Source organism: Dioszegia hungarica, assembly GCF_025882075.1.
Source record: "Dioszegia hungarica strain PDD-24b-2 chromosome Unknown MKK02contig_5, whole genome shotgun sequence".
Lineage (NCBI taxonomy): Eukaryota > Fungi > Basidiomycota > Tremellomycetes > Tremellales > Bulleribasidiaceae > Dioszegia > Dioszegia hungarica.
The window spans coordinates 242,275-257,154 of NW_026515767.1; the positions used below are offsets into that span (position 1 = coordinate 242,275).

Here is a 14,880-nt window from a genome sequence, read left to right on the forward strand (position 1 = left end):
GCAGTGCGTCGAGCATGTGAAGGGGAGCAGCACTCATCAGCCGGACGGATGGCCGATGGGGTCAGGATTTGAGGATGTTACCACAATTAGCCGAATGAGGCCCAGTGTTCATGATTCGCCTACTCCTCCAACATCTCTCTGTCCAAGTACTGTGTAATTGGTGGTCAATGGTCCCTTTAGTATGGCTCCAGGGAGACGCCCAGGCGCCACATACTTCGCGCAGCGGGTCCGTCTATTCATGGTAGCTGATGTGGCTACGTACAACGAGCCGTCCATCTACATAGATATTTAGCGGCTGTCCTACCAGTAATCATCATCGTCATCCATACACCCATTATGATCGTACGACATCTGCGCCACCAGGCTCTCAAAGAGATCCTCATTCAAATCCCCATACCTCCTCGCCAAATCCTTCACCGGGCTTCTCATCTCTCCCTGCAACAGCTGATCTTCCCCCTCTTCCTCGTCCACCTGTTCCCCCACCTCATGCAGCGCACCATCGATCTCCCTAGGAGGGCCGCTATCTATGACCGCCTGAAGACGCTCCTTGTCCTTGATCAGAAGGATCTGCTCCGCCATGCCGAGGAGGGCCTGGAATGCAGACCGCCGGGTATCATAACATGGGTCGGCTTTACATCCTTCCAGAATTTCTTTGATGGCTTTTTTGACGGCCGCGAGGATTTCGGGTACCGATCCGGCGCTCTTGGACTGGCCGAGACTACCGATGATGTTACTGACGGGGCGTGTGATGCTCGAGAAGCCCATCTCTTACTTTACGGGCCGAAGACACGCTGCAGGAGGTCAGCCAGACTGTTGACCCGCTTCCTGACCCTTTTTCATGAGGTGACTCACCTTTAGGACGGATTCGTACAGACAGAGGAGTAGCAGGGTATGGGGGTGGATGGAGGTGTCCAGAAGCCAGAGTATTGAGCTGAGATCTGCTGAGATACGCGTCGGAACTCCTCCTTTGGCTTGAGGAATGTGGAGTTTGGCCGGGTGGCGGGGTAGCGAAGAGTGAAGCCGGTCGTCCGTCTGTCACTCTGGACTGCACATGGGTGCCTGCTGATGTGAGCAGAATCGTCGGAAGACATGAGCTGCCGATCACCACATGTCACCGGACTAGTGTTCCACCCATACACAACCGATCCGCTATACTACAATCAGAACAAATTCTTGGACACTACCCGGACAGCTTTTCGAACAACACCTTATACTCCTCTATCCCATACCGCCCATACTCCACATCCAGCTCTGCCACCTTCTCCGCCATCCCCTCGTCCTTCAACCCCTGCAGCTCCCCCTTGGCTTCCATTGCATCCAGCACCCGCTCCATCCCCTCTGCCAGACTCCCAGGCGCCTGACTGTTCATCACTACCTTCCGGATCTCGCCCTCTCCGCAGGTGATGATAGATTTGGAGACCTTGCGCATGGTGGAGAAGGCCGAGAGGCGGGTAGCATACCGATCCGACTGGGCGACCCGGCTGAGAATATCCCGTACAGCGTCGTCGATATCGCCCGCGATGTCATGAGCCGCCTCGTATTGCTTGGAGCCGGACTTTCTGGCATGTGTGATGTTGAGAGCCTTCCAGATGGACTTGGAGTAGTGGTCAAAGTCGACGGAGGGGGCGTTGGCTCGGCGGGCTGCCTCGTCTTGGGTGAAGCGGTTGATGTAGGCGGCGATGACGGGTGCGGCGGAGGGATGGGAGGTGGAGAGCTCCAGGAGGAGCGCGTGAGACTGTGCGAGGGGGAGAGGGGAGATGGTATGGGCTGTGATGATGGGGTTGGACGGAGAGGGGAGGTCGTCTTGGCGGGGACGTTTGCCACGTTCGGAGGAGTAGCTCATGATGGGAAGGGGCGGTAAGAGCGGGAATGTTTATGAGGGCGGTGAGGGAGTACCCTCAGCTGGCGCGACTAAGGGCCTGTGAGTAGCAGCAGGATCTGCTGAAGGTCAAGGTAGTGGTCAGGTGGACTGAATGGACGAAAGGAAAGGCAAGGTTGAGTGAAATTTCAGAGTCGCGTCCAGCCCGGCGCGTTATTTGCTTCCGGGTTTCAAAATGTTTCAGATTGTCGCCCGCGCAAACGATGGCCCATCCACCGCCTATGTCTGTGTCGGCCCTCGTCGCAGAATATGCATGGGATGAGTCGTATGGAAAGATATGCGGCCTGCGCCTTGTAGATAGTCGCCGTAATGGAAGTCAGGGATGGTCCTCAGGAGGCCAGTCATGGCTCGCCTTTGGTCTGCTCGCTGGCTCCGGGTAGGGAATCTCCGGATCATCACCTGAAGCAAGACAACGAACCTGAGCAGGCCACTCCTTCTTCAATACCGCGCTTCAGTGTGTCTGGCTTCGTTCTGGGAGCCGACATTGCCACAATGGTAATCTCAGCTGGGAAATCGCCTGGATTGGGCTCCGTGCATCGCGGTTGCGTCGCATGCTGCAAGTTGGCAGAGGCAGCGTAGAGCTGGGCTCATGAACAAGCGCTGGGCTCATGAACATTCTCACAAACGCCCGCAAGATATATGGCAGAGCGATCAGTACTCCATTGGCACGATATCATATGGTACGTATACAGCACTACCTGAAACCAGGTATCATCACGTTGAACTCATTCGCCCCCGCCCACGCCGGCGTCTGCGCCATCACAGGTCTCGCCGGTCTCGGGGGTGGACCCCCTCTCGCGCCCAAACCCGCCACATTCGACTCATACCTCGTGTACTCCCTACCTCCCCCTTCCCCTTCCCCTTCGCCTATACCCACATCTTGAGGCACATCCAGGTTCCTCTCTTCCCTCTCCTCCCTTCCCCGTCGTCTCGCCGGAGCAGGTAAGGCCGGGACGGGCGGCGGTGGTGCTGGATCCTTCTTGAGCCAAGGAAGGAGAGACGAGGTCGCTGGTGTTTGCGCTGGAAGATCCCCGTCGTCATCATCATCATCCTCCCTGCGCGGAGGGTGGGCGCGGTGGGAGTATCGATCCTCCAATACTTGAGTGGCGGGACGGGACTCGTATGCCCCGTAGATGTCGGTATAGCTTGTTCCTGGTCGAGAAAGGCCTGACTGGCGTACCGACGCTGGAAGAGGCGGGACGGGCGGTGCGAAGGGGTTGGTCAGTTCTCGACGGGCTTGTTCTTCTTCGATGGCGGAACCGTATAGCTCGTTTAGGTCATCTTGACCTTCTAAACGTACGTGAGGGTGAGGAGCGGAATCGTGAGTACCTTGAGCAGGGAAAGGATACCCATCCTGATCAGTTCCTTGAGTGTATTCCCGCTGAGCGTGGATGTCGTGCTCCCCATCTTGATGAGGCTGATACCCCGACCCGCCGCCATACTGGGATTGATACCGATCATCAAACGGTCCCTGGCCTTGCTGAGCAGCTTGCATCGTACCCCGGCGAATCCGGCCCGTACTCGCCGTGACGGGGTCGTCAGAGAACGAGAAGGCCGTATCGGGTCGTTGTGCCTCCGTCATGTCCTGACTGGGCTCATCGTCCTTGTCTTTGCTCTTCTTACGCTGTAAGATCAGCTCTCGGCCCTTGTCCCTTCGTCGCCCTGACCAAAGAGGAAGAATGACTCACCCATCTATACCAGACAACCACGACAATCATCAATCCCAACACCCCGCCACCCACAATGCCCGCGATCGCAAACCCACTTAGTCCTCCGTCGTCTCCAGTCGTACTGTTGCTCGTCGTCCCGCCACCGCTGCCCAATTGCGTAGCGCCCGCTTTGATGGCTGCGACGGCGGCGGAGCCGGAGAGTGTGATGGTGGAGGATACGACGGCGAGGACTTTGGCTTCTTCCGGTGAGCCCGCGGGAGGGAGAGATGGGATGGGTTGCTGAGATGAGGAGGCTGCGGGTCAGCTAGTTCCTCACAGTTGGAGAAGGGAGTCAGAGAAAGAAAGAAGGAAAGGTAGAGATACGCACCTGCGTCCCCCTGAGAAACGTCAGGTGGAGCATCCACCAGAACTGTGACCGGCCCGGTCCCGGCGCTCTGTGAAGCTATCTGCCCCGCCTTGACTCCATCCAGCATCGTAGCCGAGGTCGAGAGAGATGGGATGGGGACGGGGCCAGGGGCACGGGCACTGCTGCTCGTCGTCGGCTTGGCCGCTACGTTCTCGATTGCGCCAGATGATGAGCCGCCCATAGCATCCCAGACTGTCCGCGTCCGGCTACTCGAACTGGGCGCGACAGGAACAAACGGGAAATCTGCGACTGCCGAGGAGGTGGCCGATGCCGATGCCGAAGCGCCTTTTGAGGTAGATGAGGCAGAGGAGGAGGTAGCGCTCGGTCCGCCGGGGACAAGGGATACGTCCCGCGTAGATGAGCTCGGTCTGGGCGGAGGAAGACGGGAGGAGGAAGGCTTGATCGCCACGGGGTCGGAGAAGACTGGGGCTTGGGGTAAGGGTGAGATGTTGGGCCTGATACGATTAGCGCTGGTCTCGTAGCCACCAACTGAGCGGGCTCGGCTTACTTGGTACTGCTGCTGCTGCTAGATGTGGTCACGGGAACGCTAGGCTTATCATTATTGAGCAGGACGGGCGGCAATACCGCGTCGGCTGTCGAGGAAGTCGGCGCAGCGGGCGCTCCAGGCACCAGCTGACCTGGCGGCAAGGACGGTACTGGGGCCGGTACTGGCACAACTGCGCTGCTCGTCCCGGCAGCCGGAGGAGGAAGAGGCAGACCTGGATCCGCAGGCGCCGCGGGAGCAGCCACTGATGGCGCAGGAACGGGAACAAGACTCGTCGGTGTCGGTACCCCGGGCCCACCTGGAGGCGTCGATGTCATCCCCATATTGCCGAGCCCGGCCCATCCTTCCGCATGGTCAGACTGAGCCGGGTGGTCGGAGTTCGTGCGCGGGACGGGGAGGACGACCGTCTGACCATTCTCGATGATGGTTGTCATCTCCTTGCCGAGCTCGGGCTGCGGGGCGGGAGGGGCGATAGAGGAGGTAGGTACGGGGTCGACGGGCGGGATGGGGATAGGGATACTGGGGACTGGCTCTGCCATGTCGAAAGTATTATTAGGTATTGCTAATGCCAAGAGTGATTATATGGTCTAACGAGGCAGGTGGGTGGGTGGGCAAAGCCAGAACGATCACGATGGGCAGCTTGTGGTCAGGAGAGCAGGGGATCAGCGACAGAAACGCGTAAGGGGTGTCTATCCTTTGATGTCAGATCCTGGCTTCAGCTGGTCAGCTGGAGACAGGGGATGGAAGGAAGGACTCGGATAGACCTAGCCGGCCGCTCGCACCCTCGATCGGATCAGCTATACCCGATCAGTACCTCCAGCAGACAACCGACCCCTCCTGTCCATCTAGAAAATCTACTACTTTACCCGATCTACCACCTTCTCCGTCAATCCCACCAATGCGCCCCTCGCCTCGCTCTCCGGTAAACGCTCCGCCATCCCCCTCGCCTCGCCGGCAAACTTTCTCGCTAGATCCATCGTTCTTTCCAGTCCTTTACTCCTCCCTACTATATCTCGCGCCATCTTGACATCGCCTGATTCTGAAAATTTCCGGAGGATGAGCGGACCTAACTCGGGGTGTTCTTCCCATGCGAACAGGGCGGGCGCGGTTGCGAGACCTAGCTTGAGATCGGCGCCTTCTCCTGGCTTGCCGAGGGAAAGATCTGGGGGGAGGAAGTCGAGCGCATCGTCAACGAGCTGGACGTCAGCCGGGACCGATATAGCCAGAGAAAGCAGCTCACTTGGAATGCAATCCCCAGATTCCTTCCATACCCATATGCCACCTCCTTGACCCACTCGGCCTCCCCCCGCCCACTCCCACCTAATATGACCGCCGCCCTCGCGCTCTTCGCCATCAGACTCGCCGTCTTGAGGTATGTCTTGCGCATATAGTCCTCGAACCCCTTCTTGGTGGGTATCCGCTCGGGCTCGCTTGTCGCCCTGAGCTGCATCACCTCCCCCTCCACCAGATTCGCAATCACCGTCGCCAGCAGTTCCACTACTTCCCTCGACCCCAGCCTCGCCAGCGCCACCGATGCCCGGCCAAGCAGGAAGTCTCCCGAGAGGATTGAGAGCTTGTTGCCGAACTCGTTCGGCGCAGACGGCTGACCGCGCCGTAATGGTGATGTATCGATCACATCGTCGTGCAGTAATGAAGCGACGTGGATCATCTCCGTGATGCTTGCGAGGCGCCGTTGTGTAGGGAGGATCTGGGGAGAGCCGTCGTCGAGGGATGTTTGGAGGGATTGGAGGGTAGGTTTGAGGCGAGGGGGGAGGGGCGCGAGGTTGGGTATTCTGAAGGGTTCTCCGAAAGTCACGGCTCCGCTTTCCCTTCCTGACACCTCGGGGTTCCAGTCGTTCAGCACCCCGCCTTCCACCGTCAGACTATCATCCACCGACTGCGCCAATGCCTCTTCTCTTGCCCTCGTCCATCCTGGCCCGGCCAGCCCATTTGTCGCTTGACTCATGAGCAGGACAATGAGTGGCCGTAGATGTTTCCCCTCGGCGTGAAAGTAGTATTTCGCTATTGTGTCCAGGGCAGGATGTGATGATCCCAGGAGCTGAAAGAGCGAGTCTTTGAGCGACCCTATTTCGGCGTGGATGGCTGCGAGGGGGTCATGCCGTGCCGCTGAGGAGGGAGGGGGAGTGAGGACCGAGTGGGCGGATTCCGTTGCTGCCGCCCAGGCTGATTCTGACCGGGAGGACGGATTAGGAGCTTGAGGTGGGGAAGAGAAGTGGAGTGAGCGAGGGAGGGATCGGGGTAGTGTGGAGGATGAGCCGGACGCTCGGGAGATGGCTCTCAGCGCAGGTGCGCCTGACCGAAACAGCATTTTCGCCACAGCTGCCGCTTTTCAGGCTCTGCAGTAGCTCTTGCGTGGCTGTTGGAGCTGTGTGTATAGTCAAGATAGGCTGTATAGATGAATTATAGGTGTAGACTGAAATTTCAGTAGAGATCGGAGCAAGACGGTCGACCGCCGGCACCGTCATCGAGCACTAGAACAAAATACCACGTCATCCCTCCACTCTTCTCATACAAAAGTTCGAGATACACCTTCCCTCTGTACATATCATCACTATGCAAGGTAAGCTCACGGTAGGTTATAGCTGACCTCAGCTGGACCTAGTAATCAACGCCCTACGGTGCACTGGTGCCGAAAGCCCAATGTTCCCGACGAAGTCTCGGACGAATCCGACGTCTCTACCGACGTCGAGGAGGATGAAGAGGGCGCGGACCTCACGCCTGCGCTAGACGCCGCTATCCTTCGGACACTAGGAAAGATCCGACGGGGAGAGGGCGTATATGAAGGCGAGAATGTGCTCGAGACAGAGCTGGAGCAGGCTACGGCCGAGGCGCTTCGTCGAGGCGTCAAGGCGCCGACGTCTAGACCGTGGGAGGCCAAGCCGTACCTCCTGTCAGATCACCACCGGGCGGCTCTCCTCGAAGGACGAGTAGACGAAGAGGCGGAGGAAGAGGAGAATCGATGGCGGCCTATCCCGTATGCGCAGGAACAGCGGAGATTGCGCAAAGAGGCAATCGAGGCGTTTCACGCGGACGATGAAGAGGATGAGGGGGAGTTTGTGCCTGTAAAGAAGGATCAGGCGGACGTGGAGAAGGAGGATGATGGGTACAGTCAGTTCCTCTTGGAGATGGGAGGCGGAGAGGAGGAGGTTAGGAGATTGCTGGGAATGGGGGATCAGGCGGTTTCGTTTGTCAGGGCGGACGAGGATGAGGCATCCGGAGAGGAGCAGGTGGAGGGGGAGAAGAAGGTCAAGAAGGAGAGTGAGAAGAAGCGGCAGAAACGAATGCAGAAGAAGGCCAAGGCGGATGATGAGTTTTTGATGAAGTGAGCTCTCCCTTTGTATCCTGGTCAAGCTGACGGCTAGCTTCATTCTGAATCGAGGATGGGTCGACAAGGCCGACGGAGGGGATCACAACTATGCGGATATGGCGCTGGACCCGCCACGAGCTGTCCGGGCCAAGACGGAAGAGTCAGAGGAGGCGGAGTCTGCGGCTGGACCTAGTCATCCCTGGGGTCTGCTAGATGAGGACGAGTTTGACGAGAAGGCTGAGGAGTTTGAGACAGAGTATAATTTCCGCTTCGAAGAGCCGTACGTCTGTCTATCCCATGTCGGAAGTCCTGGCTGATCCCGCAGTGGAGCAGCCGAGATCATGTCCCATCCACGTCAGATCGACTCGCTCGTCCGCAGACCGGACGACGCCCGTAAGATCAAGCGTCAAGCCCGAGCGGAACGGAAAGCCGCCGCCGAGGCTGCGCGGGAAGAAGAGGCGCGCAAGACCAAAGGGAAGAAGAGGAGGGAGATGGACACCCAGCTGGCGGCGCTGAGGAAGGAGGTCGGGGAGAAGGAATGGGCGAAAGTCGAAGAGGTGCTAGAGGGGGAGTTTGATGAGGATACGTGGGAGAGAGTGGTGGGCGGGTTGTTGAGTGGGGATCTGGGCGGGGAGGGGGACGATGATGTGAGTATGAGTGTAATTTTGACGCAGGGTATGGAGCTGATGAGCAGGATGAAAAGCCGACGTGGGATGACGATGATGAGGATGTGCAGTATGGAGGAGATGAACAGGATGAAGATGAGGGGTACGAAGAAGAGGTGGAGGATGAGTTGGAGGACGATGGACCGGTCAACATGGTAAGCTACTCTATCCACTTTGAGGGTCATAGCTGATGTTCAGGATGCCGACTTTATCGGTCTCGAGCCCGAAACCAAGAAGCGGTCCAAGAAGGACAAGAAGGGCAAGGGGAAGAAGGACAAGGATGTCCAGGATGAGGAAGAAGGCTTGACAGTCGAGCAACGCGCGGAAAAGCTCAAGCGGGCGATGGAAGAGTACAAAGCTCTAGACCACGAGGATATGGTGAGCTAACGATTCCCTACTAGGTGAATAGACAGCTCATATATAGATTGGCGACCTCCCCACTCGATTCCACTACACCACGTCCGCACCCCTCGCATACGGCCTCTCACCCGCCGAAATCCTCCTCGCGACCGACGCCGAGTTGAACCAAATCATGTCGGTCAAGCATCTCGCGCCATATCGGTCCTCCGGCCTCGGCGCGGCGAGCAAGGGGCTGGGCAAGAGGGTGAAGGATTTGCAGAGTCAGTTGAAGGAGCGGAGGTGGGGTGAGGAGTATACTCCTGCCAAAGAGGAGAAAGTGGGCGGTGGAAGGGAGAGAGATCAGGGGTGGCCGAAAGTTGGCGGTGGTGGAGAGGCGGCGCCCAAGAAGAAGAGGATGGGGAAGAATGAGAGGAAGAGGAAGGCGGCGGTAGCTGGGGAAGGAGAGGGTGCGGTTGGGGGAGCTGCGCCTTCGAATGCTCCTGCGGTGACGGTGGCAGCAGGGAGTGGGGAGGTGCCGAAGAAGAAGAGGAGAAAGAACAAGCATGGCGCGGCGGTAGCGTAGATTGCTATCTTGCACATGAACTTGTAGTAACGGACATCAATGACGGGGAGAACCAATACATCCCAAGTCAACAGTCCCAAGCTAACAATCTCCCAAGCTAACTCTGCCTCCCTGTACCCGCTCATTTCCGGTCCCCCTCCACATGAGCAACCTCCTGAGCCAACTTGCCATCCTCCTCGACCGCCTCGCCGCGGCGCACCATCCCAAACTGATCAGCCTTGGTCGTCTTGAACTTCCACGCCGGAATCCGGTTCTCGAATAGAATGTCGAGTTCTCCGTAGGACCGGCCCTTTGCTTCGGGCAGGCGGAGGAGACAGTAGATGAGGGAGAGGAAGGCAGTGGATCCCCATACGAGACCAGTCTTGGGTCCGAGGTTCCACGCGAGAGGGGAGAGCATCCGCGGGTTGAGAATCCCAGCGACGATGTTGATGGCTTTGTAGGAAGCTCGGGCGAGGACGATTGTTTTTTGGCGGAGGCGGGTGGATGATATTTCACCTGTCTCGTTAGCTTCGTCTCGATTACAGAGTGGTGTGTACTTACCGATGATGGTATAGGTTGCTGGACCAATGGTACAGTTATAGATGAAGTTGAGGATGATCAACAGACTACCCATGGCCATCTTGACCTCATTGGACGGGTAGAACGCCAGGCCACCGATCGTCATGAGAGTGATGCACATGCAGGCCATGCCCGAGGTGTAGAGTGTCCGGCGGCCAAAGAAGCCCATAAGGACCCAAGAGGTCGCGGTACCGATGATGAACATCGAGTTGAGGACCATGTTGAGCGAGAAGGAGAGGTCGGTCGATATGCCCGCTTGTTGGAGGAATTGGATACCCTGACCGCATAGACTCTGCCCAGAGAGGATCTGCATCGTGAATGCCATCATCGCGATTTCTGCTCGTCAGCCAGAGCGCTACTGCACGAGCGAAGAAGACCTACCGGACCGCCTGAGATCAAAGCCGCGGAAACATTGGAGGTAGCTCGTGCCGTGCTGGTTCTGGGCCTCCATTTCTGTAGTATGGATCATCATAGCCACCGAGTTCTGGACGTCCTCCTCAGAGAAGTACTTTGGGTTGGTGAGTCGCCGAACGGCGGCTGCGGCGTCGTCGTGGCGGCCTTTACGGACCATCCACCACGGACTGGGCGGACAGAAGTAGACGATGCTGAAGAGTGGGATGACCCAGATCCACTGGAGGACGAAGGGGAGGCGCCAGGAGAGGTCGGTAGGGATGACGAGGGTGGCCTTGACGATACCGCTGGAAAGGAGGATACCTGTCGGTCAGCCGGGCTCCAGATGACGCGGGATACACGTACCTATGCCCCAGCACATATTGACATAAGCAGTGAGGTAACCACGAAGCTGGATAGGGCAGACTTCTGCGGCGTACCCCACAGTCAAAGTTTGGAAGACGCCCCAAGGGATACCGCAGAGGACTTGGCCGGCAACGAGCATCCCGAGCGAGTCGCCAAAAACGAGGAGGAAGATGGTGAGGGTGAGCATTATTGTGCTCGCTCCCATAACTATCTTAGGGCCGTACCGATCCGCCGCCCAACCGTTGATCTATCATCAGCAAAGCCTTGACGGACTAGGCGCGGTCCAAGCCTCTCGATCGACTTCGGCGTTGAAGTCGGCCCCCCTCGTGAAATGAAGTGAGGGGCCTGGACCGAGCCTATTGAGAGACGACTTACGAACAATCCTATGATGCCACCAGCTGAGGCTCCGTTGGAAAGACCCGACTGCCAGGGTGCCGGGATGGCATATCCGATGTCGTTCCCTGTTGTCGGGACGCCGAAGCGCCTGAGGAAAGCAGGATGGCCGTAGAATGAGCCGACGACCGTCACGTCGTATCCCTCCATGATCAAGCTACGCATTAGCAGGTCCCACGGGGTAGATCTGTCGATGACTCACGCGCCGCTCAAAGCCATACTCCAGAGTACAGCCTTCTTGTGCGTCCTCCACGCCTCCCAAACGGTCGAGTTTCGCTCATTGGCATCCGCCTGAGCAGCCCCGCTGAGCTCCTTGACGTCGAACTTGTCGGCGAGAGCGTCTTGATTGTGTGATACTGCCGCCATTGTGTAAGGCGTATTAGCGAGAGATGTGGGGCATGAGAGAGGGACTTGGTGCCCCATATACCCAATGGCAAAGATGAACGGTCAGTGTGGTATTTGCGCGCTCGCTCGATACTCGGGCGGTATACGGTCAGTCCCCCACTTCTGCTTTGGTCTTGCCCGGTTGAAGAGCATGGTGAGCGCGTGTATACCGTTAGCATGGGTCCGCGTGGTGCGATGCGACAGAGAGGAGGACAAGGCGGGAAAGATGAAAGAGGATATACGCGGCGCATCTTTGTTGCGATATCCGGATCCGGACATACGGAGCCCGGAGGTCCGGAGCCCCGAATCCGAAACCCGATCACCACCTCGCGCAGCTGGTGGTCGGCTTTGCTGAGATGATCTCCTTGTCAATGCATATGCCTCCCCCACTCTGTCGGAGATCCCATTCCGCCGATGATCCACCGATAGAGCGTGAGCTGAAGATTTGACGGGCTGACAGCGGCTCGCTGGCTTTGGAGAGCCGCTCTCGAGAGCACGTCGGGGCCGATGCGCCGAGAGGCGACTCTGACCACCATCATCAACTGACTTCTCAATCCTGGCTGTATCGCGAGCCTTGAAATCATACCTGAGTAGTCGTCTACTGCACCACCGATAAACCAGGGCAAGAAATAGACATAAAGCAAGATGAAGTTCACAGACGGATTGTGAGTCATTCGTGAGCGCTTGGTCGACAAGCAGGCCGCAGCTGATGGTCCAGATGGCGCCGCCCTATTGGGGAGGATTTTCAAGGTGGTGTCGAGGTGGTAGAAGTTCTCGAAGCTAGCAATGCTGGGCTCGAGTACATCGTAGCACCGCGGCATGTTGGCAGGCGGGGTGATACCCTCAACAGTAAGCCCAGTAGAGGACATTGCTAATCCCAGGTGCTCTCTTGACAGTCCGCGTCAGCTCGCCCCAAGCGGATGTCCTCAAAGTGACGGTGGAGCACCATCAAGGTCAGCTCGACCCTGGTCCGCATTTCGAGCTACATCCGGATGGTCCTCCTCCTTCTTTCGAGACCACATCGGACGTATCCAATCCCGACCTGGTCTCCTTTACCTCTGGCACCCTCTCCGTCGGCGTGAACACCAAGCCCTTCACATACGGGATGACCTTTACCGACTCGGCCAACCCCACTCCTCACCTTACGTCCGTCGAGACGAAAGGCCAGGCGGTCGTCGATCTCCCATACCACTACACCCTATCCAGCATGTCGAATACCTCCTGCCTCTCCACACTGCACGCCGCTCAGCCTCTCCACCAAAATACAACACCCGGCCAGCGCACAAGCGGAGGATGGGTCCGCTTCATGCTGAATGAGATGGACTTGGCGGTAGATGAGAAGATATATGGGCTGGGCGAGCGTTTCGGCCCATTCATCAAGAATGGGCAGAATGTAGGGATGTGGAATGCGGATGGAGGGACGAGCTCGGAACAGGCGTACAAGAATGTTCCGTTCTATCTGAGCTCGAGGGGGTATGGGGTGTTTGTCAATCAAACTGAAGAGGTGGAGTTTGAGGTGGGCAGGGAGAAGTGCTCGAAAGTGGGGTTCAGCGTCAAGGGGGAGAAGCTAGAGTATTACGTCTTTGGAGGGGGGTCGATGAAGGCTGTGAGTACCTAGTCTTCTCAAGTGGTCCAGGCTGACAAGTAGGCGCTCTCCAACTACGTCAAGCTCACAGGCATGCCAGCCCTACCGCCTGCCTGGTCATTCGGTCTATACCTTTCGACGTCTTTCACCACGTCTTACGACCAAGCGACAGTCACCTCCTTCCTCGAAGGCATGCGATCTCGAGGCTGCCCCGTCCGAGTCTTCCACCTCGACTGCTTGTAAGTACACATCACCATCCCTAGGTTCTCGCTGATTGGCAGCTGGATGAAACGCTATGACTGGTGTTCCTTTTCGTGGGATCCCGAAGCCTTCCCTGACCCAAAAAAGTACCTCGCCGAAATCAAGCAAGAGTACAATATCAAGGTCTGCGCCTGGGTCAACCCATACATCGCCCAGCGTGCGAACATCTTCAAGGAGGGCAAGGAGAAGGGGTACTTTTTGAAGCGGACCGACGGGAGCGTGTGGCAGTGGTATGTCCTTGCTAGGGTCAGTGCTGATATCAGGGACGAATGGCAGCCGGGAATGGCCGTGGTGGATTTCACAAACCCCGAAGCGTGCAAGTGGTATGCTGGCCTCATCACGACACTCATGGCCACCGGCGTCGATACGATCAAGACGGACTTCGGGGAGCGGATTCCTCATCTTGATGTCAAGTGGCACGATGGCTCTGATCCAATGTGAGCATTCCCCTTCACTTTATGATGGACGGTACTGATTTGTCAGCAAGATGCACAACTACTACGCCCATCTGTACAACAAGGTCGTCTTCGAGGCGATTCAAAGCCAGTCCGGGCCCGACTCTGCCGCTCTCTTTGCTCGTTCGGCCACTGCGGGCGGCCAGCGTTTCCCGATCCACTGGGGAGGGGACTGCGGCTCGACTTTCACCGCCATGGCCGAGTCTATAAGGGGAGGCTTGAGTCTGACGAGCTCGGGCTTTGCATTCTGGTCGCATGACATTGGCGGATTTGAGGGCTTGCCCGCGGAAGAGGTGTATTGTCGCTGGGTCGCTTTTGGGCTCTTCTCTTCACACGTGAGTCACCGTCTCGAGCAGAGCTGAAGACAGTCCCGTCTGCATGGCTCGAGCTCATATCGTGTGCCCTGGAACTATGGTGATCTCGCCGTCTCGGTCACCTCGAAAATGATCAATGCCAAACTCCGACTCATGCCCTACATCTACGCCCAAGCTATCAAAGCGACCAACACCGGTATCCCGTTCATGCGCTCCATGATCCTCGAATTCCCGGACGACCCGACGTGCGCCTACCTCGATAAGCAATACATGTTTGGCGACAACATCCTCGTCGCTCCCGTCCTGCACGCCACGACGGCCAAATTCTACCTCCCCGCTGGCGTCTGGACGGATTTTTTTACCGAGGAGACTATTACGGGTCCAAGATGGGTCACCAAGGACGAGTACCCGCTGGATGCGCTCCCGGTGTATGTGCGGGAGGGGACGGTGCTCTTGCTGGGTCCCGAAGGGGTGACGGTGCCGGATTATGAGTATGGGAAGGTCGAACTAGAGGCGAGGTCTTATCAGCTGAAAGAGGGGCAGCAGGTGGTGGTGGATGTGCCGACGGGGAAGGGGAAGGACATGGCGGGTAGCATCAGGGTGGGAGCCAAGGGTGTGATCGATGCTTGGGGACTGAAGATTAGATTGCGAAAGTGAGCGATATGGGTGATACTCTAGCTATACAGTAGTAAACGAGGACTTCTCACCGTTGATACATGTAGGTCCCAGATGTTCATAGAGCAAGCATCAGAACCTTCGCGAACCAACTAGCAGGTATCATGCATCACACTCAATCGGC

At 57.6% G+C, this 14,880-nt stretch overlaps 7 protein-coding genes across 7 annotated transcripts; 2 read left to right on the forward strand and 5 right to left on the reverse strand.

Moving 5' to 3' along the window:
• Positions 1–300: 300 nt before the first annotated feature.
• Positions 301–765, reverse strand: MKK02DRAFT_41823 (uncharacterized protein; the record flags this gene model as incomplete). The annotated part of the gene is made up of 1 exon (XM_053091717.1): positions 301–765. The coding sequence occupies one exon, from the start codon at positions 763–765 to the stop codon at positions 301–303; it is 465 nt and encodes a 154-aa protein (XP_052948573.1).
• A 415-nt stretch (positions 766–1,180) lies between these two features.
• On the reverse strand, positions 1,181–1,843 carry MKK02DRAFT_41824 (uncharacterized protein; the record flags this gene model as incomplete). Its single annotated transcript, XM_053091718.1, has 1 exon — positions 1,181–1,843. The coding sequence occupies one exon, from the start codon at positions 1,841–1,843 to the stop codon at positions 1,181–1,183; it is 663 nt and encodes a 220-aa protein (XP_052948574.1).
• Positions 1,844–2,573: 730 nt separating this feature from the next.
• On the reverse strand, positions 2,574–4,999 carry MKK02DRAFT_31116 (uncharacterized protein; the record flags this gene model as incomplete). The annotated part of the gene is made up of 4 exons (XM_053088214.1): positions 2,574–3,503; positions 3,568–3,842; positions 3,917–4,425; positions 4,464–4,999. 4 exons carry the CDS (start codon positions 4,997–4,999, stop codon positions 2,574–2,576), a joined length of 2,250 nt encoding a protein of 749 aa, XP_052948575.1.
• Positions 5,000–5,317: 318 nt separating this feature from the next.
• Positions 5,318–6,789, reverse strand: MKK02DRAFT_21860 (trans-hexaprenyltranstransferase; the record flags this gene model as incomplete). Its single annotated transcript, XM_053086480.1, has 2 exons — positions 5,318–5,656; positions 5,701–6,789. 2 exons carry the CDS (start codon positions 6,787–6,789, stop codon positions 5,318–5,320), a joined length of 1,428 nt encoding a protein of 475 aa, XP_052948576.1.
• A 245-nt stretch (positions 6,790–7,034) lies between these two features.
• On the forward strand, positions 7,035–9,375 carry MKK02DRAFT_41827 (KRI1-like family C-terminal-domain-containing protein; the record flags this gene model as incomplete). Its single annotated transcript, XM_053091719.1, has 7 exons — positions 7,035–7,041; positions 7,074–7,803; positions 7,844–8,068; positions 8,114–8,435; positions 8,483–8,608; positions 8,652–8,831; positions 8,878–9,375. The coding sequence occupies 7 exons, from the start codon at positions 7,035–7,037 to the stop codon at positions 9,373–9,375; spliced, it is 2,088 nt and encodes a 695-aa protein (XP_052948577.1).
• A 121-nt stretch (positions 9,376–9,496) lies between these two features.
• On the reverse strand, positions 9,497–11,448 carry MKK02DRAFT_41828 (maltose permease; the record flags this gene model as incomplete). Its single annotated transcript, XM_053091720.1, has 6 exons — positions 9,497–9,870; positions 9,916–10,269; positions 10,315–10,647; positions 10,690–10,936; positions 11,065–11,239; positions 11,285–11,448. 6 exons carry the CDS (start codon positions 11,446–11,448, stop codon positions 9,497–9,499), a joined length of 1,647 nt encoding a protein of 548 aa, XP_052948578.1.
• Positions 11,449–12,111: 663 nt separating this feature from the next.
• On the forward strand, positions 12,112–14,738 carry MKK02DRAFT_35765 (alpha-glucosidase; the record flags this gene model as incomplete). The annotated part of the gene is made up of 8 exons (XM_053089261.1): positions 12,112–12,131; positions 12,185–12,315; positions 12,348–13,072; positions 13,115–13,290; positions 13,333–13,542; positions 13,576–13,749; positions 13,796–14,102; positions 14,136–14,738. 8 exons carry the CDS (start codon positions 12,112–12,114, stop codon positions 14,736–14,738), a joined length of 2,346 nt encoding a protein of 781 aa, XP_052948579.1.
• Positions 14,739–14,880: the final 142 nt, after the last annotated feature.